At 35.4% G+C, this 25,130-nt stretch overlaps 1 protein-coding gene across 3 annotated transcripts in view; it reads left to right on the top strand.

Annotated features, from left to right (window-relative positions):
- The window catches only part of HBS1L (HBS1 like translational GTPase), an 84,760-nt gene that overhangs the window by 27,896 nt on the left and 31,734 nt on the right, over positions 1–25,130 (top strand). For 2 of the 3 annotated variants that reach the window (XM_006932040.4, XM_045058087.1), the window contains one exon: positions 23,611–23,719. In XM_006932040.4, the coding sequence (XP_006932102.1) occupies positions 23,611–23,719 (109 nt within the window). Of the gene's footprint in view, positions 1–9,265; positions 9,374–23,610; positions 23,720–25,130 lie in introns of all 3 variants that reach the window. The other variant, XM_006932041.4, reaches the window with a different exon arrangement.

Here is a 25,130-nt window from a genome sequence, read left to right as displayed (position 1 = left end):
TTTATTTTGATTCTTGAAAAATAGTTGACCTAAAAAAAAGTAAGTATTAAGAAAAATAGTTGGTCTGCAAATCTGGAAAAGGAATCTTATGTAATCTAAATTTAACATTTTTTATAGTTCGTGAAATTGATACTGCTATCACCTTACAAGTAAAGTAGCCAATAATTATTTAATCAGATCATTAAAAGAACTTATTGTTTAGGGGGACCTGGGTGGCTCAGTCAGTTAAGTGTCCGACTTTGGCTCAGGTCATGATCTCACAGCGCATGGGTTCAAGCTCCACATCAGACTCTGTGCTGACAACCCAGAACCTGGAACTTGCTTCAGATTCTTGTCTTCCTCTCTTTCTTCCCCTTACCCACTTGTGCTCTGTGTTTCTCTCTCAAAAATAAACATTGGAAAAAAAAAAAAAAAAAGAACTGATTGTTTAAAAGTTTTGGAGACTTTGGAGAAATATATTTTAATAGTATACTTTACAGTTGAGCTATTTTTGATAAGGTTTGTCTTAATATTGGCTTGCTCATACTGTTTAGAAATCTATTCATTTTCCTTTCCCTTTGAATTTCATCTTGTTTTCCCTTCATTTAGAAAATAAACTCTAATTGTACATAGTGAGGATATAGTTATTTTCTGTATCTTATTTTCTTAATAAGTCAGTTAAGCAGTCTTCATATATATAGTATATCTGTATTCTATTTGAATGTTTGAAATATTATAAGTATGCACATAATGATTTTCATATTCTTGAGTCTTAATGGTAGGTTGTTCATTAGAGAAGGTGTAGGGAATTGAAAAAAAGATAAAATTGTAAGAGTTGTAAATGCTTGCAACAAGATCATTTCTATTTCTTTATTGTGTTTTGTTTGTCTCTTAAACATCACCCAACGAAATGGAAAAGCAAATGACATGAGAGTTTTAGGAGGAGATGCCACCCTTCTTTCTTCTCAGGTAGAGCGTGTTGTGAGATTTTAACATGTCCTGGAAATAAATCCCAGTATTAATTTGAAAAGTCTATATTACAGTGAAAAATTGTTAATATGAGGACACTTCTAAACACTTCTAAACATGAACTTTTAGTAAAGTGCTTAAAATATATTTCATTTTACCTTAATCCTTTTTTGTAAGGAGTTTAAAGTCGGCATATTTAATATTTTTGATGTCCCCTGTAAAATACCTTTCTCTTTGAAAAATTTTTTTCACTAATTTATCACTGAGTAATTTTATTCAAGCAATTAGAAGTATTTTATACTTGTACAGAAAACTTCAGAGTTCATTGACTTTCTGCTTTAAAATTATGTGGGCTTTTGAAAGGAAGTGGTTTATTTCACTGAAAAAACTCATCTGGTTCAGAACGTTCTCAGATAGGTCTTAAGATTCTCTTTGTATGTACACCTACACTGGAAAAACTTAAACACTAATTGCTTAATTTAAAAATAATTTGCTTTAACCTCTCAAAACAGCTTATCTTTTTCTTGCTAGAGCCAGTACCATATAAGAAGTGCATGAATGCTAAATACAAAGTTTTCTTTTAGGCTTAATTACTTTTTTTTTTTTTTAACCATAGAAATTATAATCTGATTATAGCTATATACTTTCATGTTTCATTCCAAGGCAATTATAAGTTCTTTTGGTATATTTTGAGTGCATACTAAGTACATACTAAGCATTGTTAAGTAGTTCAACAAGGAATAGAGTGGAAGCAAACGACAGCATTCATTTTAGTTATTTCATACTCACTTTTTATCAGAAAAACATGTGGTAGCCATTGGAGACCTAGATTGAGGTCACAGACTTCCCTGTAGAGCTTTGTAGTAGCCCCTGAGGGCTACATTTGACTTACTGGAAACACCAGATGTAGCCAGGTGCTTTCCCTCTGAACATGTTACCTGTTTCTTTTTCTTGGCTGTATGTAGTGTTCTGTCTGGGAGCTGCTACCTCTCAAGAAACGATAGGGAATAGAATATATTGAAATGTAAACTGTGTTTCAGGCTTTGTATGTATTGTATTTAGTTGTTCGGAGAATCTGTGAGTTAGGTGGAAGAAGCTGAGGCTTATATTAAATAAATAAATTGACTTCTTTCACATGGGTGTTAAGAGGTAAATTGTAACTCAAATGGAGTTTTTTTTGAACTCCAGTGCCCTTTTCATTGTTACATAGTACTTGCAGCAAACTTCTATATTGTAAAATTGAACCTTGTTTGGTATTTGTTGATAAATATCTTAAGGATAAAATTAAATCCCTTGCCAGGGAAACCAGTTTTATCATTAGTGAGGTATTCAAAAATTACTTTCAAGCATTTTTTTTTTTTGATAGTATTAATTTGACAAGAGACTTGGCCTTCATGTATAGAGAATTGGTATCAATTTCCAAGTCCTTGCAAATGAGCAATCCTAAGAAATGAAGTCCTTTTCTAGTTTATTTAATTTAGAACTACTTTGTGGTCTTCCATTTCTTGAGCAACAGTTCGATTTGATTTTAAGTCTTGAAAAATTTAATTTTTTTTTTAATAGTTGATAACTTGGTACCATTTTAAGGCAAAAGCTTAAATAAATAATAGTGTTTATTGAGTAAAACTAGAAAATTCAAATGAACCAATGGAAGAAAAAACATGTACCTTAATCCTATTATTCAGAATTTAGAACTATAGCATTTTGATGCATTTAAGCAATAATAGTAGACAATATTAATGAACACTTATATGCCAGATACTGTACTAAACATTGTCTTTAATCTCTGTTATCTCCTTTAATATTCAGTAATCATAAAGAGGAGGGATTATTTTTATCCTAGTTTTACAGTTGAAGGATCTGAAGCTCAAAAATGGCTAAACTTCTTGTCCTAGGCCACAAAACTAGTACATGGTGAAACCAGCATACAGAATAAGATGCCTCCAATACCAATGTCCTTCTTCTTATACATTGTGTACCTATTTCTATATATATGGAGAATATTAGTTGTTTTTTTTTAATGGGACCACACATCACTTTTTAAGTCTGTTGTAATTTTGTCATGTACTACGTACTTTAAAAGTTTCTTAAAAATTTGTTTAATTTTATTCGTAATTGTGGTAAAATACATATAACATGAAGTTGACCATATTGACCACTGTTTATATGCACTCCCATGTTTATTCACAATAACCAAGATATGGAACCATTATTCACAGTAATCAAGATACGGAAGCAACTGTATTAACCATTTTTTAAGTGTATAGTTCAGTAATGTTAAGTATATTCACAGTGTTTTGCAGCCGATCTCCAGAACTTTTTATCTTGCAAAACTGAAACTCTATACTCATAACATCTCTCCATTTTCCCCTGCCTCTGCCCTAACAGCTGTCCATAGACCTTTATTGTATGCCAACAGTTATTAACATAATATTGTTATTTAATCAGACACTTTGCAAACTTAAGTTTTTTAGTTGATTATTCCAGAAAATGCTACAGTAAATATTTTGTACATTTGTGTGTTTTTTCAATTATTTGATAAAAGATATTTGTAGAGTAGTATTGGGTAGAGTAGCTGGTTAAAAAGGTATGGGCATTTTTAATGCAATTTTAAAGCAATTGGATGGGTTGTGCTAATTTACTCTTACATTTAATTGTTATTCATAATAGCATTTGTAACATTTTATAAAGAATAATTATATTTCAGTGATGGATTTTATATTTGTATTGAAGTTTTCATTCATTAATAGAGTGGATAAGCATCAAAGGTGGTGACTTTTTTATGTCATTTTTGGGTTGCTTGTTCAGGTGACAGTCACCTACATATTCCTGAAAATTGTATCTGTGTGCTGCACTGTGTGTGCTGTTACAGAGGTTGGTATTGTCTAAAATACCAGTTACTCATGAGAAAATGGTACCTAACTTAGAAGTTTCTATAAAGAAGTAAAATAACGTATGTGATGCTGTTGGCACAGTGTCTGGCATGTAGAAAGTGCTCAACAAGTGATAACTGAACTTAGTTCAAAGAAATAAAGTGCTCTTTTACTACCAACTAAGGAACAGGTGCAGTTAAAACATGATTATATTAAAGTGTAATGCATTAGGGTGCTTATTAAATGATTCCTGACTTTCTAAGTCCTTTTTTAGTCATTCATGATGTTTTCTTGTAAGCCCCACGTGGCTCTTCTCCCCACTTAGCCATTTTTAGATTCGATTCTTCCATATATTTATTTATTTTCACATAATATATAAAAATAGACACTCATACAGGGGTTTTTCATTAATGTTTTATTAAAAAATACTATAATTTCATATTCTTATAATCCATTGTCAACTAGAATATTTTCAACTTACTCAACTTTTGGTGATTATGTAATATTCCATGATAATGTTATACTACAATTTATTAAAAATTTACCATATTAAAGGACATACATTTTATTTCCAATTTTTGCTTTTATGAACAGCACTGCTTGTAGAACATCTATGTATATATATCCTTACAATCTAGGGCTTTTGATTTATGAGATTGATTTCCTATAATGGGATTACTGTGTTGAAAGGCGTATTGTTTGCTTTAAATAGATACGGCCAGTGCTTTATGAAAGTTATGGTTCATCCCTTCCCCAGCAGTAGGTATTATTACTTTTCTTGATTTTGGACAGTCTGGCAAGTGAGAAACTAATGTGTCATTGCTACTTTAACTTGCATTTTTTGTGATCATTAATGAAATCGAGTATGTTCATATATTCATTTGTTATTTGAACTTGTTCTGTGGATTGCTAATTGTATCCTTTGCCCATTTTTAATTAGGCTGTCTTTTCCTTATTAATTTGAAGTCTTTATATTATTGATGCCAATTAAAAGTGGTTATTGAAGTATAGTGGACATACAGTGTATTAGCTTCAAGTGTCCAATATTATGACCGACAATTCTATACGTTACTCAGTACTCACCGTGATAAGTGTCATCAGCATCTGTCACCATGTGATATTAGTAACTTTATTCCCTGTATTGTGCTTTTCATCTCTATGACTTGTTTATTTTATAACTGGAAGTTTGCACCTCTTCATCCTCTTCACCTGTTTCACTTATCCACCACCCACCTTCCCTGTGGCAGCCTTTGTATTTAAGAGTCTTTTTTTGTTTGTTCATTTGTTTTTTAGATTCCACACGTAAGTGAAAACATGTCTTTTCTCCTACTTCGTTCACTTAGCATAACATTCTCTAGGTCTATCCATATTGTTGCAAATAGCAAGATTTCATTCTTTTATTATGGTTGAGTATTATTCTGTTTGTGTGTGTGTATATTTGTGTGTATGTCACATCTTCTTTATCCATTCATCTATTGATGGATACTTGGGTTGTTTCCATGTCTTGGCTGTTGTAAATAATGGTGCAGTAAGCATCATTTTGCATAAATCTTTTCAAGTTGATGTTTTTGTTTTCTTTGAGTAAATACCTGGTAGTGGAATTACTGTCTCATGTGGTATTTCTATTTTTAATTTTTTGAGGGGCCTCCATACTGTTTTCCACAGTGGTTGCACCAGTTTCCATTCCCAAATACTGTGCACGAGGGTTCCCTTTTCTCCACATCCTCACCAACTCGTTATATCTTGTCTTTTTGATATTAGCCCTTTGACAGGTGTGAAGTGATGCCTCATTGTGGTTTTGATTTGCATTTCCCTGATGATCAGTGATGTTGAGCATCTTTACATGTGTCTGTTGGCAATTTGCATGTATTCTTTGGGAAAATGTCAGTCAGGTCCTCTGTGTTTTTAATCAGATTTTTTTTTTTTTTTTTTTTTTTTTTTTGGTGTTATGGGTTCTTCATATATTTTGGACATTAACTCCTTATCGGATATATAGTTTGTCAATATCTTCTCCCACTCAGTAGATTGCTTTTTGTTGATGGTTTCCTTCACTATTACTTTGGTGTAGTCCCAATAGTTTGTTTTTGTTTACCTTGTCTGAGGAGTCATATCTATAAATATGCTAAGGCCTATTTAAGGCCAGTGTTTAAGAGAGAATTTTTTTAGTTCTACGCATTGTAAATAGTTTGCCTAGTCTTTTTCTTTATGATCTCTTTTTCTATAGAAAAATTTAAAAACTTTCACTCTATCTGTCTTTAATTTACTGGGTTCGAGTCTTGGAGTGAAAAACAAAACAAAACAACCTCTAGGTTATACATATTCTAAATTTTCTTTTGAGAGAATTATATGAATTTTTTATGTTTGACTTTTTTAATGTCTGGCTTTTTTAATGTCTGACTTTTAATTCTTCTAAAATTTACTTTAGTGTGTAAAGAAGGGTAAAACTTTACTTTCTTAAAAAATTTCAACACATGGGCTTGTATGTATCATATCAGTATGTATCAGTAGTGTGTGGGATCAGAGGGGTGGTAGCTCTCAAATTAGATCAGTGTTTTGCAAACTAGCTCTGTCATTTGTTACCTGCATGGCCTTGCTAAAGTGACTGGATTTGAGACTTCTTTTCTTCTTTAAAATGGCCATAATGCTATCTACTTCAAAGTGTATTCTGATTTACTTAACCCAGCTTTTATGCTATAGTAGTCTCTTAAAACTGTGTTGGTTTCCCTTATTTTCTTCCTTTTACTGATTGCTTTAAAGTTCATTACATTTGTTATTAGGGAGTTATTTCTGGATATGGATAGTGTTCAATATTACCAGGTCTTTTTAGATCATTTAGGAATGACTCTTGGTCCCACATGTGAATTCAAGATGATATGTGCAGATATTATATGACATTTTGTATGTCCTTTTAAAACTTAATTTTATTTATTTATTTTTTAGGATTATTCAATGCAGTAGCCTCTTCCTGTCTTTAAGGCCATGTTCTTGAAGATCCCAAAGATAGAATTAAGGAAGGAAATTGGGGACTAGATGGAAATATGGATTAGGTTGACCTATGTAGGCCTGTGTCTGTGTGCATATGTGTGTATTTTGCAGTCACTAAAATAAAAGTGTAAATGACAGCTAGATAATGAGAATCTTAATGAAACTTAATGCCTTTTAAATTATTAATACAGTTTAATTTTTATTTATCTCTTTTAAAGTTGGAACTCCTTCTTGAAGTTTTCAACAAGGTTCTTGTAAACTTTTTTTCTTACTTCAGCTCATGTGCATGCTATGAGCCTTTTCCTCTATGCCTTTTCTCTATCCAAATGTTTAGCATTTCTCTGATTTTATGATTAGAAGTAGATTCTCACTGCTAGTGCCCACAGTAATTTGGAGAAGAGCACAGTTACTTGTGTAGATTGCTTGGATTTATATTCCAGTTGAACCACCTGTTAGCTGTGTGCCTTTAGCAAATTACTCAACATTGTGTGTCACAAATTCCTTATTCACAAAATTAAGATAATAATAGTTCTTATTTTTTAGGGTACCTATAATGTTAAATGAAGTTATATGTTAAGCCATTATGGCATTTCATGGCACATAGTAGGAACTCATTAAATTTAGGTTATCCTGCGTTGTTGAGGAGGTGTTTCTCAAATACGCATTCATGCCTAAACAAGACATGAAGTATTAACAAAATTTGTTAGGATGTTTCCAAGGGAGGATAATCCCAAGGATAGGAATATAGACGAGATTTCTTCAGGGAGGGTTTAGAATAAATGAAACAGAAATCTAGGGAAGAATGGTAAGGGACACCAATGTAGTTTTTGAAGGGTTTGATATATATAATTTTATTCTATAAAGTAAGAAGGTTTTGTTCCATTTCTGGTCTAACGAAATTTTTATCCCAGCAATATTAACAAAATGTAAATGGATTTTTCTTAAGGAACATTATTAGTAATGTAGTTTGCCCTTGTTCCTTAACTCTTGAAATAGCAAGAATGTTTAATTGCTATAGAATAAGTTATAATACCATAATTTAAATTCATTACATACATTAGATTATAAATTTTGTGGATACTGCTTGAAGGTATATAATGTAATATACAGGTTGAAATCTGTTCATCTGAAGTTTTTCAATTTTTAAAGATTTCTGGCTCAGTAGTGTTTATAACAATTGAAATCTGATTCCAATGAAAACTTTTTTCTTCTGTGTCATAGCAAGTGGTGGTGCATGGTGGATTTGATGAGGCAAATTATGCTATATAAAGGATGTTTTAAAGTGAAAAAATAATTCATACTGAATAAATCACAGTCAGTGCAGCTGTAATATTGAAGGAAGTGGTTTATTCTCTGTAACCTAGCTGATGTACTTTTTGAATGTACATCTGGTAACTAGAATTTAAAGATGTAGTCAGATTCACTGAAATGGTTTCATATTTGAAGTAGTTGTTTTTCATTGAAAATTTAACACTGGTTTCTTTGAAATTATGAAAATCTTATTTTTGTGTGTGAATACCTATATGTACTGGGCATATTTTGAAACATTTTTACGAACAGTGATGATTGATGGCAAAAAGTATACTTACCTGGAACTCCCCTCTACCCCCCCTTTCTTTCTAAATAACCTTAAACGTTTCTTAAACTTAAGGTGTTTTGATCCAAATTACCTTAAATTGTAAATTTTTCTTACATTAAGAGTCTGTTGTAAATTTAGTTTGAAGGTTTTTATTTTAACCTTATAAATATTTTCTCCTTTTCTTTAAAATCACCTATTAACCTATTATCTTCAGTATCAAAGTAGTAATATTCTTGATGTAGAAGGGGAAAATCATTAATGATTATCTTACCCAAAGACAACAGTTTTGTTTTTTGCCATATTTTTTTCAACTTTTTTCCTATGCATATTTATTCTTTATCTCAAGATTTTTTAATACAATTATTATACATACAATTTTGTATCCTATCTTTTTCTTCTTTATATTTTATACTTGTCTGTACACACGGTTTTAAATGTAGAATCAATTTTTACACCCCAGTTTGTTTCAGAGAATACTTAAAAAACCTAGATTAAAGATGGTGAAAAGCATTTTAATTTAAAACAAAACTAGTGTTCTATATTAGTGATTTTACATCTTTATAGGTATTATTCAAATTTGAAATTAATGCCATTAAGTAAACAAACCCATATTTTTGAACATCCCCCTTGTAATATTTCTCATGTTTAGTTATGAATTTTATATAGGCAAAACCAAGTACACCTTAGTTATTTTTAACTGGATTTAGGAGTATTATTTCCTGCATAACAGTTTTCACTAACTAGTACCCTATTTGATGTGGATGATAGTATTAACATGTTAAAAAAAATATTGTATAGTTGATGTTATTTAGAAATTAATGGTATATATGTGGGGAAGAGATTCTCACTGAATAGGCTAACTGGTTATTTTTAAAAATAGGATTATGAGGGCAGGAACCTTAAAAGGTCATCTGAACTAATTTCCTGACTTGAGGCAGATCTTCAAACATCTTTTTAGTTATGAACCTGAAACCAGTCAACAAGAGAGGTAGGTTATAATTTGCAAAGAATGTTAATCTGGGTGGTCAAATTGTTTAACTTAGATGAACTTCACTCTTTCATTTATAAAAATATTTTTATACCAGATACGTCATTAAAAAATTTTTTTTTAATGTTTATTTATTTTTGATAGAGAAGGAGAGCAGAGAGAGAGGGAGACACAGAATCCGAAGCAGGCTCCAGGCTTCGAGCTGTCAGCACAGAGCCCGGCGCAGGGTTCAAACTCATGAACCCTGAGATCATGACTTGAGCTGAAGTCGGACGCTTAACCGACTGAGCCACCCAGGCGCCCCTGTATCAGATATGTTATTTTGAGTTATTTTTCTGTCTCAGGACATCTGAAAGATAATAATACTTTGTCAGCATCAGTATCTTCCACTGACAAGGATTTTCAAAGGAAGAGAGGCAGAGATGGCCTTGTTTTTTTCATCTACCTCTTCTCCCAAGCTGAGAATCACTGGCTTTTTTCCATATATAAAATTATATAATCTTTTAAAATATTTGAGTGCCTAGTGTGTACCAGGCACTGGACTAGATGTTTTGGAAAACAAAAAATACCCTTCTGGAGCTTGTAGTTTGGATGGAGAGGTAAGGCACATACTTTATATTGAAATTTTACATTATAGTCAGAAAACAATATATGTTTTATGAGAATATACAATAAAGGTTTTTGACTTCCAAGTCATATCATTTTGGTCTGGAGTTATCATTGTTAAGAATTTGGGAGTATCATTTATGACCTAAAATTGATAGCCTAATGCTATGATGCATGCCTTAGAGTCTAAATGTCACTTTCCCCTCCTAAAATCAGCATGAGCAGGTTAAGGAGTTAGTATTTATGTGTTTGTTATTAGGGGAACTTAGCCTACCCATCCAATTTCCCATTGGAAATTAAAATTGTGTCAAACAGAAACTTCTTTGGTAAGCAGAGACTAATGTAACTACTAGGCTCTAACCAAATAGATTCTTTGGAGATTTTGAAATGCAAATATTAAAAGAAATCATAATTATTGATTTTAACTTTAACTGTGACCAGAAGTATCCAAATAGGTACTAATGATTAGCCTCACTAAAATCACAAAATCATGATCTTGACAAAGCATTAACATTTTATAGAGACACTTGATTGAGCAGTTTTCATATACATTTAACTTCAAAGTAAACCTGGTTCAGTAATCTTGAGGAAATCAGCCCCATAAAGTCTGGAGGAGGTGCAGCCGGAAACAGAGTGGAAAGGGGAGTGTGCCTTGGAAGCAGCCTGGACAAAAGAAGCAAAGTTCCCATTAATTAAGCATGTGATCTTTAGAAATCTGCTTGAAATTTTCATCTGTAAAATGAAGGACTGGCCAAGTGACTTCTAAAAATACAGCCCACAAAATAGCATGATTCCATGACTCTAAATTACTTGTGAGAACTTTACAAGGAATGTGAATGTTTATTTTCTGCCTGTCTCTTTATTAATCTGAGTTCCTCCATTGCCTGCCCTCTCAGCCTTCATTTTCGGTAAGCTACCTCATCCGTTCCCAGGTCTTAAGTTCATGTGTTTTAATGATGCTGTCATTTCTTTTCCTCTGCAAACATGATTATCCAGATTTCTATCCAATTTCTCTTTGCCTTGAAAGAATCTCAGACCCAATATGTTCTACATTCATATCTAATTTAGAGTCCTAGGGATTAAGATCTCTGTTTTCTGCCTCTGTAACATTTAATTCATCATCATGATGTAAGAGTGTATTTTCATCTCCTGCCTGTTTCCTCTTATTCCCTGTGCTACGGTTCTTGCTCATCTGTAGTCATAGCACTGTCTCCTGCAAAATTCTCTTAATTTCCTTGCCTGTATTTTCTTTCAGTCTTGTCTGTCTTTATGTCTGTCTGAAAACAGAGACTATTATTCATCTTTGTGTCCCCAGTGCCAAGAACATGTTATAATTTAACTTGCAAAACTCTACAGACCCAAGATTGTATCTAAACAGTGGTTAAAAAAAAAAAAAAAAAAAAAAATTGGTGGCAGTCCTCGTCTATGTACTGCTGTAATTGTGCATTTGATGAAAGGACCCATACAAAGAAGCAAGACCCTGACTAGCAGATTTCTCTTAGTTCTCTGGAATGTGTTTTCTATTTGGTAATGACTTAACCATCTGCTCATTCTTCTTTGCTGGAAAGTCTGGGAACTTTTACTTCTCTCACCTGTCTACGTACATCTAGGTATTATGGATTCCTAATTTTACCCTGTAATAGCTTGGATATCCCTTTCTCTGTCTCTGTCGTTCATATCTTAGGTCAGTCCGTAGAATTTCTTACACGTGGTAGGACAGCAGTCTTCTAACTGCTCTTTCTCCAGTCTCGCCTTCAGTCTATTTTCCATGCTGTGGTCAGAGTAAGTTTTAAAAGCTCTGATATTTTACTCCAATGCTTTGATTCTGTTAGTGGTTCTTCTTATATTTCAAAATCAAGTTAAATGTCTTAATGTTGTACATGGCCCTAAATGCATTGCCTGCTTTTCTGTTCTTATGTCTAACCTACTTACCCTCTTTGCTTGTGTCCCAGCCATGCCAATCTACTGGCGGTTGTATTGTTTCAGGCATTGTGTCTTATTTCCCAATCCCCTTATCCTTATTTTGTCCTCCAAGATTCATTAGAAATATTTTAAAGGCAACCTTGCCCAATTCTTTCAGTGTGGGTGGGTCAGTACCTTTCTGATGCCTGTCTGTGTTATCATAGTTCACATTGTAGTATGTGTGTTATCTCTAGTAGACTTCTGTTTTTTGATAGGAATTATGTCTTATTATTTGATCTGTTTATCCCAGTGCTTAGTACAGTGTACACAGTTGGCATTTTTCTTCTCCCCATCGTGAATTAATATGTGATTGCCAGAGAGTAATTTGTAACTGTGGATTCCCTGGTGTCAAACGAGGAAAAGGAAGTTGGTATTTTGGTGATCTCAGAGACTCACAGACTGTGCCGCTTTCTGTCGTTACTGTGGAGCACTGAGTATTTAATATATGTCAGGTGTTGCTCTAAGTGCTTTACATGTATTGACTTATTTAAATCTCCTAACATCCCTGTTAGGTAGGTTCTCTTATTGTTATTTTATAGATGAAGAACCTAGGCACAGAAGTTAAATAATTCACTTGAAGTCACATAGTTAGTAGCAGAGCCTGGATTCCACCAAGGCTATGTTGAAGGAGAGTCCAGGTCTTACCTACTTTACCAAACTCTGGTGAACTGGAGGATTTTGACATGGAGTGATTATGGGGGGGGGGGGGTTCATGAAAGTGTGCAAGTATATCTCTAGGTTCTTTATTCTGTTGCCAGTTACACGGGGGGTGGGGGTGGGGTGGGGAGGACCAGTGTTTATACCTCACAGGCTCTCAGTAAATCTTTGTAGAATGAATCTAAGAGTCTTTGATCATAGTATATGGTGCTGAAGTTGACCTCTGTGATTCATGCATTATCAAGAAGCCTTGGCTTCCTTATATTAATAATTTGCATGAAAATAATGGCATTTTCATGAACATGGAAATAGCATGGGCCATGGCCACGGATGTGAGAAAACAAGAATGTGTATGCCAGAGAATTCCAGTTCATTTATGGGAATGATAGGGAAGAGATGAGTCTTGAAAGGTAAATCAGGCATGGGGTTCTATGGGCTTGACCTAAGTAGATGGGAAAGGAAAGAAAAGGACAAATTTGAGGAATGTTTATGAGGAATAGTAAATACAGTTAGTATTAATTGGATATAGAAGTTTTGAGAAAAAGGGGAATCAGAAAACAGTGACTTCGGGATTTTTTATGTTTGGACAAGAAAAGGCAATTGATCATTTTGTGGGCAAGAGGATGAGTTAGGAGATGATCTATACATTTGAGGTAGTGATTATAGGGTATATAATATGTATTTAGTGCTTTTTCTAATAACTGTAGAGCAGTCCTCAACTGGAGGTGATTTGGAGCACAAGGACACTTGGCTGTGTCTGTAGACAGTTGGGGATGCTGCTAAACATCCTGTGATGGGGAGTCCAGCTCCCTACAACAGAGAAATATCCTGCTCAAAACATCAGTAGTACCAAGGTTGAGAAATCGTGCTCTAGAGAATATGAGGCGGGCGGGATGGATTTTGCCCATGACCGTGTTCAAAGAAGTTCACATTTATAGTTCCCTTTTAGTTTTCACCCTTATTATTAGAGCATTGAAAGAGCTATCATGAAATTATTTTGTTCAATTGAGCAATCAGGTATCAATGATGTACAATGTATCAAATATTTAGGTTGCAAAAATAGAGAAATCCAACACAGGGCAGCCCTTGCTGTCAAGGAGCTTCAGAGTTTAAATAAGGGGGTTGCGTAATCCAAAAACCAAAACTCTTTAGAGCATTACTTTCAGCTTCATAGAGCATGCAGAATATAAAGTTGTCATTGAATGACTGATTGGATGAACTTGCAAGCATGAACTTTTCAGTGGATGTTTTCAGTAGTATGTGGTATTCAAGATCATTGATGGGAAGAGTTTGGGTTGTGGTAAGATGATTCTAAGTGTTACTGTCAGGTAGTAGGATTTTGCTTTATGACCTTATAAGAAAAATCAAGAGCATCTCAAGAATAAAGTAGAGAGGAGTTTTTAGTGTTTTAAAGTGCTTGTTTTAATATGTATGCTTTTCACTTAAACATGTTTAATTATAAAAATAATATAGCATAGAAGTATATGAATTTTGAAAGTTATTTTTTTTCTTGATAGCACACTCTAGATGTAATCACTTTTAAAAGTTCACTTCCATTCCTGTGGACTTTTTAATACCATTAATATAGTGATACAGCACCTTTACTATATAATATTACAGTGCTTTCTTTTTCCACTTAATGTGTAATGGTTTCCTTTTCATGCACGTAGGTTTACTACTTTTATATCTGACATGAACTATTCATTGTTTAGATGCATCATGATTTGTTACCATTCCCTTATTGATGTCCACCCACAATTTTTTTTTTGTTTTTTTTTTTTTTTGCCCTATAGGCAGCACCACAGTAAAGAATCTTGTTTGTATACTGTTGTACAGTAATGTTAATATTTCTGTAGAACACATTCCCAGAAGTATAACTTACGTAGCATTTTCATTTTATCGTAGCATTTTCATTTTATCGCATTCCTCCCCACCAAAAGTTGAACCAGGCTGTGCTCTTGCCAACAATGTCAGATAGCACTCTCTTTCCCCTTTAGCTTGGCAACACTAGCTGCTAATAAAAAAGAAGTACTCCTACCTATTTGTCTGCTGGCTCTCCCCCTCTGTCCCTCGTCTTCCGCCACCTCCCTTTTTAGTCCTCCTTCCCCTATATCCCCCTCCCATTCACGTCTCCCCTGTGCTCTGCCACACCTTTCTTTGACTTGTGTAATTTGACTTGGGTTGTTGTTATTGTTTTTAATCTCTCACTTTTTCTTTCTGAGTTGTTTTCTCTTAAGTGGTTTGTAGGAGCTCTTTTAAAATTTTTTTGTTTATTATTTTGAAAGAGACAGCATGAGCAGGGGAGGGGCAGAGAGAGCGGGAGAGAGAGAATTCCAAGCAGGCTCTGCACCGTCAGCACAGAGCTCAATATAGGGCTTGAATGCACGAAATCATGAGATCATGACCTGAGCCGAAATTGAGAGTCAGAGGCTTAGCCACCCAGGTGCCCCTGTAGGAGCTCTTTTTATTATATAGATTAACCCCATATATATATTTCCCCAGATACTTGATGTTCGTTTGTGGTATCTTTAATCAGGGAGAAATTTAAAAATTTTATATAAAATTTGTCAGACTTCCTCACTTGAAGATTGTAAATATATTTTTATATGTTTCTCCTTTATGTTCATTTCCTTGATCAATAAGGAATTTATATATGATATACTTATGTGATACACCATAGACATAGGATAGAACCTTCCTCTCAAATGGCCAATATTCCCAATACAATATTGAATACCCCATGCTTTTCCTGGTGATTTGAAGCATCACTTTGTATATACTGAATTTCTATCTATAACTGTATGTGTATTCTTATATATTTTTTCATTACTCAATTCTTACTCTTTTTTTCTTTCCAACTCTTATGTATAACAAATACAAATACATCCTGTTGGTTCATTTGCAGATGCTCTATTCTAATTCATCAATCTATTCTCATTTTAGTTTACTCCAACTTAATAGGAGTTCTTGATATCGCCTAGTTTGGTTCCCCTATTATTATTCTTAATTTAAAAATTTTATTGGTCATTCTCACTTCTACTCTTCCAAATGAACTTCAGCATCAATGTGGCTTGTTTCTCCCCAAAATAGTCTCTGGATTTTTACTGCCAGATCATTCTTTTTGTTGTTGTTATGTACTCTTGAAACTTACTTGCATGACATTTAAGCAAATTAATAAAACGACAATGACAACAACAAAAAAAACTGGGCTCAAGCTAAAAGTAGGGTACACTTTTGTGTTACTGTCTGTCTATGACTAGGCCCAGTTTTTTTCAGAATTTTTGCCTGGTTGACCTTTAAATATGTTTTTTCTCATGTTATTTTTCTTTCTTTTTCAGAGTCATGTCAGATCTCATTTCATTTAAATTTTTTCTAAATAGATGCATACTTCGAATTTTCTTCTTGTTTCTATAACATCTCTACCACTTTTATAATTATCTCTCAGTTTATAGTATATAAACTCTCTGAGAATAGCTACCATGTGATTCATATCTTTTTTTTTTTTTAATTTAGTTATGTCACAGGCCAAGGTTGTATAGCCTTTGGAAAATCAACAAATTTGGACCTCAGTTTTCTTAAAGTAGGTATAATTATACCTACTCTACATGGTGGTTATAAAGCCAGAAGAGCTTATAAAGCACCTGCCAGGAGAGCATACTGAGGTGCCCATAGCAAGGCCAAAGTGGCTGTCTAGAAAAGCAGAAACATCGGGTGGCTGGTATTAAGTGCAGGTAGTAGGTAGAGAGTAAATTGAGGTTATTGTCCAAAGAAAAGGTGGAGGGAAACTTGCAAAAACAAGAGATCATCTCATGTTTTCAAAACGTAAACCTTTAGGGGTTAATCACTAAACTCTATTGAGTGCTTGTGGGCAGAGCACTGTGTCATGTGCTGTCGAGTATGTGAACATATGTATACGGCAGTTTCTATGCTCCAAGAGCTAGTTGTCTAATATTGAAGATGCTTTGAGACCAAAGAAATGAATCAGAGATGGGTGAATCATGTGGATGGATATGCACGCTTAGGTTGTCATTAAATTCAGCAAGAGAATGACATTTGGGTGGTATTAGGGAAGCTGAGCTGTGTATCCTTTACAAAGGCATACGTGTTGAAAAAGATCTTCAGGACGAGGCCTGGATAATTTCGTACTTAAGAGAAAATTTAGACACTGCTATTTAGATCTTAGCCAAGAAAGGAAACAGTGGAGCCCTGGAGGAAGCAGCCCATCAAGGAGTAACTGCAGGGAAAAAGGAGGCTTTGCTTGAGAGCCAGCTGGGAGTATGAGAAAGGTGAATTGGACAGGTAGGGTAAGATGATTAAGTGTTGGTCCTGCCACTTGACGTGAAGTCACTCAACTTCTTGTCTCTTTTTCTGGTCTGTAAAACAAGCAGGTTAGACTTGGTCAACTGGATAGCTGTCATTTCTATCCGAATGAAAAATCAAAATGATGATCGATTCTCCTCCACCCTACTAGAGACTGAACACTGGTCACTAATATGTGAATCTTCGGAATGCATATTTTTTTGGTAACCATGATTTGGTCGCTGGATTTTACATGACTTGAGAGAGGACATCCTTTTCCTCTAGAATGGCACAGTTTACTTTTACTTCCTAGTGGGCTATTTGATTTAAAGATCGTGTTAGTGGTTTAGGAGTCATAGACATATACAGAACTAGAAATTATTTAATTTCATTGTGTACAGATGGTTCCTCACTTACAATGGGTCTACTTAGATTTTTCGATTTTACAATAGTGCGGAAGTGATACGCATTTGGTAGAAACGGTATTTTGAATTTTGATCTTTCCCCGGGGATGTAATGTGGTGTGATCCTGTCTCATGATGCTAGATGGTGGCAGTGAGCTGAAGCTTCCAATCAGTAACCTGATCGAGGGGTCAGCAGCCAGTATGCTTACAACCATTCTGTACCCATATAGTCTGTTTTTACTTTCATTAAAGTATTCATTAAGTTACATGAGATCCTCAATACTTGACTAAAATGTAGGCTTTGTGTTAGGTGATTTTTTTCCCCAACTGTAGGCTACTGTAAATGTTCCGAGCACATTTAAGGTAGGCTAGGCTAAGCTATGACGTTCTGTAGGTTAGGTGTATTAAATACATTTTCAGCTTATGATCTTTTCAGCTTAGGCTGGTTTATCAGGACATAGCCCCGTGGTAAATGGAGGAAGGTCTGTAGATGAGGAAGCGAGCTAGCGAGATTTAGGGAGCTGCGTAAGCTGGAAGGTAGGTAACAGCTGAATAGTTGCAGAGCAGGAACCAGAGTCCAAGCTTCTTTTTTTCTATGCAATAGAAAATTCATTCCATGCTGACTTTTTTTGGACTTTATGAAAATTTAATGCTGTTTTTTGAGGTTGTTATACAGTGAACGAATTTCTAGTTGGTTAGGGAGGATGGGAGAACACAGTAAACATTTTACACTTTTCTGTGATGGATTTGGATACTCCTTTGAATACTCATGTCTCTTAGTGATCCACAACTGGTTATTTTAGTTATTCATTCACTTCTGACCTATTAGTAGGTTTTGTCTGCCATCTGATTATGAGGGGAATTTTGTTATGTGGTTGGATAAGTGGAAGTGTATCACATTGCTGTTGACAACAGCTCAGTGGAAAATTTGCTGAATGTATCTTTTTTCTTTGACTGTGGATAACATCAAATTGAAATTAACATATTTCCAAAATAGCCTGAGTCAAGTTTATCTCTCAAGGGGAAGGTTCTAGAGTTGGAATTATTAAACCGCTTGAAATCGCATGCAAAATTTTGTGTGTATGGTGCTTTTTTCTGTCAAGCGTGTCCCATTGTTTTCATGAGTTTTTTCAAAGGGTATGTGACCTAAATAAAAAGATTTCAGAACTACTGCTTTAATGAGTGATAATCAAATCTATAATACTGGACTCATTTTCCTGTTAGAAAAAAAAAAAAAAGACTTTCACTTAAATGACTGAATTGTTCAAATACTACATCTTGGGCTTGATGTCTGATAGATAAGAATCGCCAGAAATGAAAGGAATATATATTTATTGCATCTGCAGAAATATTATAGGATCACATGTGATTTTTGTGCTTAAGACTTTCTATGCCATTTTATGACCCACCTACTTAAAAAAAAAAAGTCAAAATTACAGTTTTTCAGTGTATTAAATGTGTAAGTGGGGTCAACGTTTTTTACATGCAAACCAGTTGGAAGTTATTAAAATGAATTGTAATGGGAAGTGGGAATTAGTCCTGTATAGCCCGGATTGAGACATTTCTGTGCTTTATGGGTCTTTCCCCTATTCATTTGACAGAGGCCAAAATTCACCATGCCTCTTTTCCATGTCTTAGGGTCACCTTCCAACCTACACACACCCCACCACCGCCATCATCGTCATCATCAGTATCAGTGCTCTCAGTTTCCTCCTTTCTTATCCCTCTCTCATCTCTCACTCCTCTCTACTTTGCTATAATCTGGAACTATTTCCTCCCCACCCCCCCATAAAAGTCAAATGCCTCTGTAATCCTCAATCTGTTTTCCTAGTGGTTTTTCCACTCCTTGGCTTTACTCCACTTATAGTCTCTCAAACCTCAGGGTCTGGAATGTCAGCTTTGTTCTCTTTGCTGCCTTTTCCAACACCGTTATTCCTTCATCCTTTTTTTTTTTTTTCCTTATGTCTCTGCTCCTTTGAAATTCCTGTCTTTTGCCTAAGCCACCTGTTTGTTAGTCCTTAGTGAGCAACCTCATGGCTGCTTTTCCTTATTCACTGGCAGTTGGTTTACAGTTTTCTTCACCCTCAGCTTCCGATGATCGTAGCTTACCTGGGCATCCATGTGGAAAAACACCAACAAATACCTGGACCAAAACACCAAAAACACCTGGACTTTGAGTTCATTGGCCACTTGATTTCCAGTAACTTTCACCTCATCAGCAATTCACTATAATCCACCTCCTCCAGAATCACATATTCACAGTCCTTATTCTGACCACAGCCACCTAGCTGTGCCTCTCAAATCATGACCTTTTCTTGACCTTTGGGCCTCTCTCCTTTATTCCCAGTGTATCGGTAGTCTTCCTTCTACATTTTATTTCTTTAATCCCACTTAGAATTCGTGATTTATAATTTCAGTAACCCCCCCCCCCTTTTTGCCAATACCTTTAACTTCCTTGGTTCTCTGCTTTTTCTCTTTGCACCTGTTGGATAGAAAGTTAACACCGAATGAAGCAGTTATGTCTTCTCTGTGTCTGTTCATACATGGCTGAGCATTGCTAGAAAAAGTCACAAAGAAAGGCAAATTGATTCCTCTATAAATGTATTATCACAGATATTTATTTGTTTATTTATTTGTTTGTTTGTTTATTATTTTTAAAGTAGACTTCATGCCCAGTGTGGAGCCCATTGCGGGGCTTAAACTCACGACCCTGATGTCGTGACCTAAGCTGAGATCAAGAGTCAGAAACTAAACTGACTGAGCCATCCAGGCATTCCTCATAAGTCTATTTATTTATTTATTTATTTATTTATTTATTTATTTTTAATATTCTTAAAAAATTTTTTTTTCATGTTTATCTGTTTTTGAGAGGGAGAGAGAGCACAAGCGGGGGAGGGCCAGAGAAATGGAGACACAGAATTCAAAGCAAGCTCTGGGCTCTTAGCTGTCGGCACAGAGCATGACACGGGGCTTGAACTCATGAGCTGTGGGATCATGACCTGAGCCAAAGTTGGATGCTCAACTAACTGAGCCACCTAGGCAGCCCCCTCACAAATCTTTTTTTAAAAAGTTTTTGTTTGAGTATAGTTGACCTATAATGTTACATTAGTTTCAGGTGTTATTATCACAAATCTTTTTTAAATTTTTTTTTTTTTCTTCAGCGTTTTTATTTATTTTTGGGACAGAGAGAGACAGAGCATGAACGGGGGAGGGGCAGAGAGAGAGGGAGACACAGAATCGGAAACAGGCTCCAGGCTCTGAGCCATCAGCCCAGAGCCCGATGCGGGGCTCAAACTCACGGACTACGAGATCGTGACCTGGCTGAAGTCGGACGCTTAACTGACTGCGCCACCCAGGCGCCCCTATTCTTCTTTCTTTAATGTTTATTTTTGAGAGAGAGAGAGAGAGAGAGAGACAGAGAGAGCGAGAGCGAGCAGGGGAGGGGCAGAGAGAGAGGGAGACACAGAATCGGAAACAGGCTCCAGTCTCCAAGCCATCAGCCCAGAGCCTGACGCGGGGCTCGAACTCACGGACCGCGAGATTGTGACCTGGCTGAAGTCGGACGCTTAACCGACTGCGCCACCCAGGCGCCCCTTATCACAAATCTTAAGTGGGTCTTCAGTACTATCCAACAATTCCCTTACTGCAATGATTATTGAAGACTCTTTGCTTCGCCAGTTTTTTTACTTTCCTCGTTCAGTCTCAGTCTCACTAGGTCGCTGGCTGCTTTGTTATGGAGAGAATAGAATCTAACCATTAGGGATTTACATCTTCCAGCTCAACATACGTATCTGCCTCCTGTTACAGTGAAAAGAGCCTTTTACCTGTCTTAGTTTGGATTCTGCCTGTGCTTCATATCCCATCCCTTTCTGCCTTCTCAGAAATTCTAAAATATCTAAATGTGGTTCTTGCTTTTCCTAATATTGTCAGCCAGTCCATCTCACTTTTATCTTTTCTGTCAGCTGACCCTTTTGCTACCATTCTACCATAACCCGCCCTTTCCAGCCAAACTTTTTAAAGAGTCATTTGCATATATTCTCATCTAAAGCCCTTCAGACAAGATTTGACTCAGAAATCAGATTTTTTTTTGGATTTAGAAAAGCATCGACATGTACGTACTACCTAAGGTTGTGATAATCTCAGTGGGATGTGGGGCAGCGCCCTGTAATCATCACCTTGTTTCTGACCTGGACATGCATGGCTTTACACTTTAAGTGGGATAAGTAAGGACTACAAATAGTTTCATGTTAGTCCAGGTCAGGTTTTGTTTTTGTTTTTTTTAAGTATATTTATTTTTAGAGAGAGAGAAGAGCGTGGGAGGAGGAGCAGAGAGAGGGAGAGAGGGAATCCCAAGCAGACTGCACTGTCAGTGCGGAACCCGACATGGGGCTCCAACTCAGGAACCGTGAGGTCATGCCCTGAGCTGAAATTGAGAGTCAGACACTTTAATGACTGAGCCGCCCAGGTGTCCTGGGTCAAGTTTTGCTTCCAAATTAAAACAAAACAAAACCTTATTTTTTCAGAGCTTTTGGTTTTGGAATTACGAATAGATTGTGGACAGGTATTGCCACCTCTGTTTTTTAGCTTCATTTTTTTTTTTTTTTAACCCATCCTGGCTTCTCCTGTCCCTTGTCTCAAATGGCTCTTGCTAATTCTACCAATGACCTTTATCCGAAGAGATCATGTCTAGAGGACTAGTGAACATCTTCACATCTTCAGTCCTCAGACTCTGGTGATGCCAGATCCGTCAAACTTCCCTTGGCTTCCTCGGCCACCTCCCCTCCCTGTCTCTTCCCTGTCACCCTTTTGCAGGCTCAGCATCCTCTATCTTGTGACCAAAGGCTGGGTTTCTTGCAAGGCTCTGTCCTAGTACCGCTTCTTTTCCCACCCCCGGTTCTCTCGTTTTGTGATCTCACTTATGTCTGTGCCTTCAGCTAATTCTGTGCTAATGAATCACAGATAGATGCTCCAGAGGAGACCTCTCCTTAAGCTTGACTTCTTATCTTCTCCCCTGTCTCTTTCCTCTTCTCCCTACTTGCTCACATCATTTTGGTGGCTTCCAGTTCTGTTAGGATGTTTGGCATGGCCTAAAGGCTCTGCATGGCCTGGCCGCTGCCCCTATTTCAGCTCCATTTAACTCTGTTCCTTTAACCTTGTGCTTTTACTTCCTCTGAGGTACTGTGCTGCCTCCCACAATGCAGTCACTGTACCAGCTACTCTCTCTGTTTGCAGTGCTCTTCCTTCTGGGTAGGTCATTCCTACTCATTTTTACATCACTGCTCAACTCTTAACTTTCCTGTGGAGGCCCTCTAATTTGTGTGCCCTATCACCATATCTTATGACACCATGGATGCTTATAACACGAATAACAGTTTTATTTTTGTTCAGTTAGTATACCTTCTCCACTAGATGTGAGCACTTTCAGCCCAATGATTACATCAACTTTTGTTCACCATCATATTTCCAGCATAGTGCTTGGCATCTAGTAGGCAAATAACAAACGTTTTATATGCATTCTGTACATTAATTTATTTCTAATTTTAAAAGTAATTTATGTATATTTACCAGGGAAGCATGTGCAATTTCTGCAGTTTTAAGTGGACCCAATCCTAGTGGTAATACTACTAAAAATTATAAAGATACATTGTAGAGAATTCTATGAAATACCTGTATATTTTTTAAAGGATCAAATGCATGAAAGCCTTACTTTGATCCAACTCATAATTAATTTTGTTCTTCACTGTTTCTCTATTGACATCTTCCCCAATATTCTTGACAGAGATCAAATATCTTACTAAGCCTAATATTGTGCCCAAGTAAAATATATGCAGGGTCCAGCACAATCCAGCAGACTCTCAACTTGCTCATCAGTTTATAGGTACCATGGGATTAAAAATAGCTTAGCCATCTGCTAACTGACCAGACAATTTTAGTAGTGTGAAAGGGTGTGGTAGGAGAGAGGGATCTAGGGTCTAGGTGTTCTGTCAGAGCAAGGCTCAGTGCAGAAACCACCTTGTGACCTCTTAATACTGAAACTTAAGAGTCACTTCAAAATTAGGAAGAGATTTGGTAGAGGTTAAGCATAGCATAGTCCCAGTAGTAGGGGATTTCCCAGAATGTAGGGTGACAAAAGAATTTCAACATTTCAATGTTCCACTAAATTTTTTTAGAGAAAAGAATATGTTTAAAGATATAAATTGCATAAAACTTAATTACCATATGATATATTCATATAATATGTAATGTGTAACAAATATTTCTAGAAATCAACTTTAATTAATTAGCCTTGTGTATTTATTCTCTAACTAGGAAAATCAGTAGATTCCCAGTCATCTCACAGTGAATCTGAAATTGTGCCAAAAGTTGCTAAAATGACCGTGTCCGGAAAGAAGCAAACTATGGGATTTGAAGTGCCTGGGTAAGGTTTTTAACCCTCCCCCACCTTTTTATTTGAAATTGGTACTGTCTTGTATTTGACTGTAGGAGAACTATTTTAATTTTGCATGATGTGTCATTAACATTGAAGTATCGTGCGTTCTCAGAATGGCATGATACAAAGAAAAGGGATTGATTCTAAATTATGTATATTACTTAGTCTATCTCGTTGTCAGTGTCCTTATGTAAACTAAACGATTTTTAGCTACTTAACATAAAAAAGCATATTTTGTGAAATCTAACACTGTGAGATAAGGAATCCTTCTGCCACTAGATGGCGTAGGTAAGCAGTGTTTGGGAATTAAATGTCATGGAATCATTATTTAAAAAGTTTTTCTGACTATGATATTTAAACTCTTTTAGATTTTCAGGTTGACTAAAAAGTGGGCCACTAGAACAGGGCATAAAATATGAAATGAAACATACCTAGAATTTCAAATCTGGTGAGAAATGATAAATCCTATATTAGTAGCACTCATTTATCACTGTCTTTAGGATTCTCCCAGGAGTTTTTGTAGAGAAGGGAAGTTGGTTGCTTGAGACTTCATAGCACAGTTTAAAAACATTAACTTTAATAGAGCCTCTTTAAAATTTTCTTAAATCTATTACTTATAAATTGTATATGTTTTGTCTGCCATTTAGATAGGTAAGATTCGCTGTTAATCAAATGTAAACAAAGAATAGAGGATTTTTTTTTTTAATTTCAAGAAATATAAACTAAGCAGCCTCAATTTTTTTCCCTTACAACATTCTTCTATCTAAATTAATGGAAGTTTCATGAGTCTTAGTTGTGAAGAATCTTAAATTGATGAACTTACTCTAATTCAGTGCAGGAAAGAACTCCATATCTAGGACATTGGATGAGTGAAAAAGTTACATTTTAATTTGGGTAACTTCAGTCACTTAAAATAATTTTGAATCCTGATTTAGTTACCAAAACCTAAATGTATGTTTTTTCTCTCTGCATTGGGGTTGGGTTGTTGAAATCATAAATTTCTTTTTTATCCTTATGTCTTGGGAACCATATAATCCCAATTTAGGATTATTTTCATTGAGAGAGGGGAAAAAAAACCCAGAATATGCAATTCTTATTCTAAGGATTTTATAATCTTAATGCAGAATGTTTTGGAAGTCTTAGAAAGCAACATGTAAATAAGCCCCAATTCACATTAGAAGTAAATGCATAGTTATCTATGGGAATAATTAGAGGAAATAATGGATAATAAATGATCAAGAGAAAAATAGTAAATATAAGTAAATAATTATTGACAACCTAACTGTATTACTTTACAAGTGTGATGCAAGCCTTTCAGACTATATACTTCATGAGGGCAGGGCCATTAATGCTCATCATTGTATTTCTTTCATAGAATAGTTGTTTAAATATTCATTGA

The sequence above is a fragment of the Felis catus genome, chromosome B2 (genome assembly GCF_018350175.1).
Source record: "Felis catus isolate Fca126 chromosome B2, F.catus_Fca126_mat1.0, whole genome shotgun sequence".
NCBI classification, from domain to species: Eukaryota; Metazoa; Chordata; class Mammalia; order Carnivora; family Felidae; genus Felis; species Felis catus.
Note: the sequence above shows the minus strand (reverse complement) of the source record. Positions and strands in the feature narration are given on the sequence as shown.